This window comes from Aplysia californica, unplaced genomic scaffold (assembly GCF_000002075.1).
Source record: "Aplysia californica isolate F4 #8 unplaced genomic scaffold, AplCal3.0 scaffold00146, whole genome shotgun sequence".
Taxonomy (NCBI): domain Eukaryota; kingdom Metazoa; phylum Mollusca; class Gastropoda; order Aplysiida; family Aplysiidae; genus Aplysia; species Aplysia californica.
This window is the reverse complement of record NW_004797416.1, coordinates 269,584-271,942: the sequence shown is the minus strand read 5'-3', so window position 1 is coordinate 271,942 and position 2,359 is coordinate 269,584. Positions and strand designations below refer to the sequence as shown.

Below are 2,359 nucleotides of genomic sequence, written 5' to 3'. Positions count from 1 at the left end.
TTTTTAATTTTTTTGGACGTGCGCACACACCAGTTTTTAAATAGGTATTCTCAACACAAAACAGATCTGACATCATATATATATATATATACAATTGCGACTTTTGTCAAGGCAGGTTGTCACTTACCTGGTACTTTGGAAGACGACCTCAGGAGATCTATTAGAGTGTTGAGAGTGTGCGACTGAAATGCTTTGGGGCAGTGGTTTATGGCAGACACCAAACCATCCAGAAGTAAAAACCAGACATGCAGTACTCCAGATGAGCCGTCCATCTCATCTAGTGACCGGTACATGCCACAAACTTCCTGGCAGTCACCAGATGCCACCTCCTCTGAGAGATGAGAATTGAGGGTGGGGTTTGAGCTGGGCCCTGTGGGGGCAGACAACCCTGGGCCACAGCCACTGTCTGGGTCACACAGTGTGGAAGGTCGTTGAACTTTCATTTTGGCATCTGTTACTGGCTCTGTTTCACTATCAGATGATATGACAGGGCAAGTTTTCGAACTACTAGATATATCATTTGCCTCACCCGAGTCTACTGGCATAGGCCTAATTTGTTCTTGATCAGCTGCAGCTTTCACCTCAACGTCAGCATCAGAAACCTCGGAATCACTTGTTTTGACGTCTTGAGATTGACAATCTTCAGAATGCTCCAACACACATTCAGGTCGGTCAGAGTCCTCAGCAGGCTCAGCTGTCTCTTTCTCCACAGTTTCTGACACTACAACTTTGTTTTGTGGAGGACTGGACGCAGGAAGTGAGGTAGACCTATCGCCGCTCTGGTCCAGGCCCGCTGCTATATTTGTTGCACCCTCCAGTTTGCCAGACGGTACATTCTTCACGTCGCCGGCTTCCGGCTCGCTCTGAGGCTTGTGCTTGTCCAGAGCAAACTCTTCCGCAAAAAGCTTGAAGTTCATGTTGGAAATTTCAGGACTCACAAGACGTGCAGCTGTGTCAACTTGAATCCTGAAAATAACAAACATTTTCACTAGAGTATTGGTATAGCTTGACAAAACAATCGTCTAACAATAAACGGCCATTACAATATCGGTACATTTATAAGCCTGATAGCAAATATTGCTATTGCAATAAAAATGAGTACAGCGGTGTTCACTTATCAGCAACCCAGACAAGAGCAACCTATTTTGGATGAATGTCACACTTTCCCCAGTAGTTAGAGAAAAGCATGTGGACAAAAAAGAAGGTAGAAAGTAAACGCTACAGTATATACTGCACATGTAATTTGTAATGTTTGTGTCTGATGTATGAAATGTAAAAAAAGGAATGAACTATGTTGCGAATGTTGAAAGAACGATTCTTTAATATCACAATTATTTCCCCTTCTTGATACGTCACACATTGTCTTTTTTGAATACACACAAGATTTCAGTGTAAACTAAACTAAATAAACCAGTTCAGCGGCAGGTATGCAAGAGAGCAGCAGTGTTTTGTCTTTCTTTCAAGTATTAATCTTTTTATAATGTGAGGCCATATGCAGCCGTCACATAATTGAAAGAACCCACTCTATTGGCCACCTGTATAAGATAAGCACCTGTACAAACAGCCACTTTCTATTTCCACTCCGAGGCGTTTTCACATTATAATGACCCTGTGTAAAGCATCTACATGTCTAAAACAACCACACTTTCTCCTAATATAGACAAAGCTGTGTAGAACATCCGGCTTCCTTCTCACCTGTGAGCTCCCTTGAAGACTGGACAGGCTGGCATCTGCCACATAGAGGCCAGAATGTCACACACCTGGGTCAGGTAGCGCAGCGCTGGTACACACAGTCCCTCCAGCTCACCTTCCCCATCAGTATATTCATCGTCACTACCAGACTCGGATCTGTCTTCTGAGACGTCGCTGTCAAAAGTCGCTGGTGAGGGGAAAGTGAAAAAGTGTAGACAGCATATAGACAAAAGTAACTAATTTTTAACTCTTCAAAAGCTCAGAGCCACACACAGTATCACTGAAGTCATGGATGCAATAAAATAAGACTACGTAGTTCTACAGAACGAGTTAATTTTTTGTTTCTCCAACTTCTACTACACCTAAGTAAAGCATACAGGGAACTATGCAATCACCAGTTTGCTTTTTCATTTAAGTGATGTACCACACAAACATTGAAAAACACTTCAAACAACGACTTTATGACACTGTACAGAAGGGAAAAATCTGGTGCATTCAAGGCCAGGGACGCCTTGGAATTTTGTAAAAATAACTAAAAATTTACAAAGTTCATATTGCAAACTAAAACACAATTAAAAGACACAAACAATATGGCGTTAAAGAGACTTAACATATGAGGACAATAGATTTCAATGAAAATAATTGAAATTATAAATAATAACATTTG

At 41.5% G+C, this 2,359-nt stretch overlaps 1 protein-coding gene across 1 annotated transcript in view; it reads right to left on the bottom strand.

Moving 5' to 3' along the window:
* Positions 1–2,359, bottom strand: part of LOC101853457 (brefeldin A-inhibited guanine nucleotide-exchange protein 3) — a gene marked incomplete at its 5' end in the record, with an annotated part of 29,406 nt that overhangs the window by 15,855 nt on the left and 11,192 nt on the right. Inside the window, 2 exon segments of the mRNA XM_035969447.1 lie at positions 128–966; positions 1,696–1,879. Of these exon segments, the coding sequence (XP_035825340.1) occupies positions 128–966; positions 1,696–1,879 (1,023 nt within the window).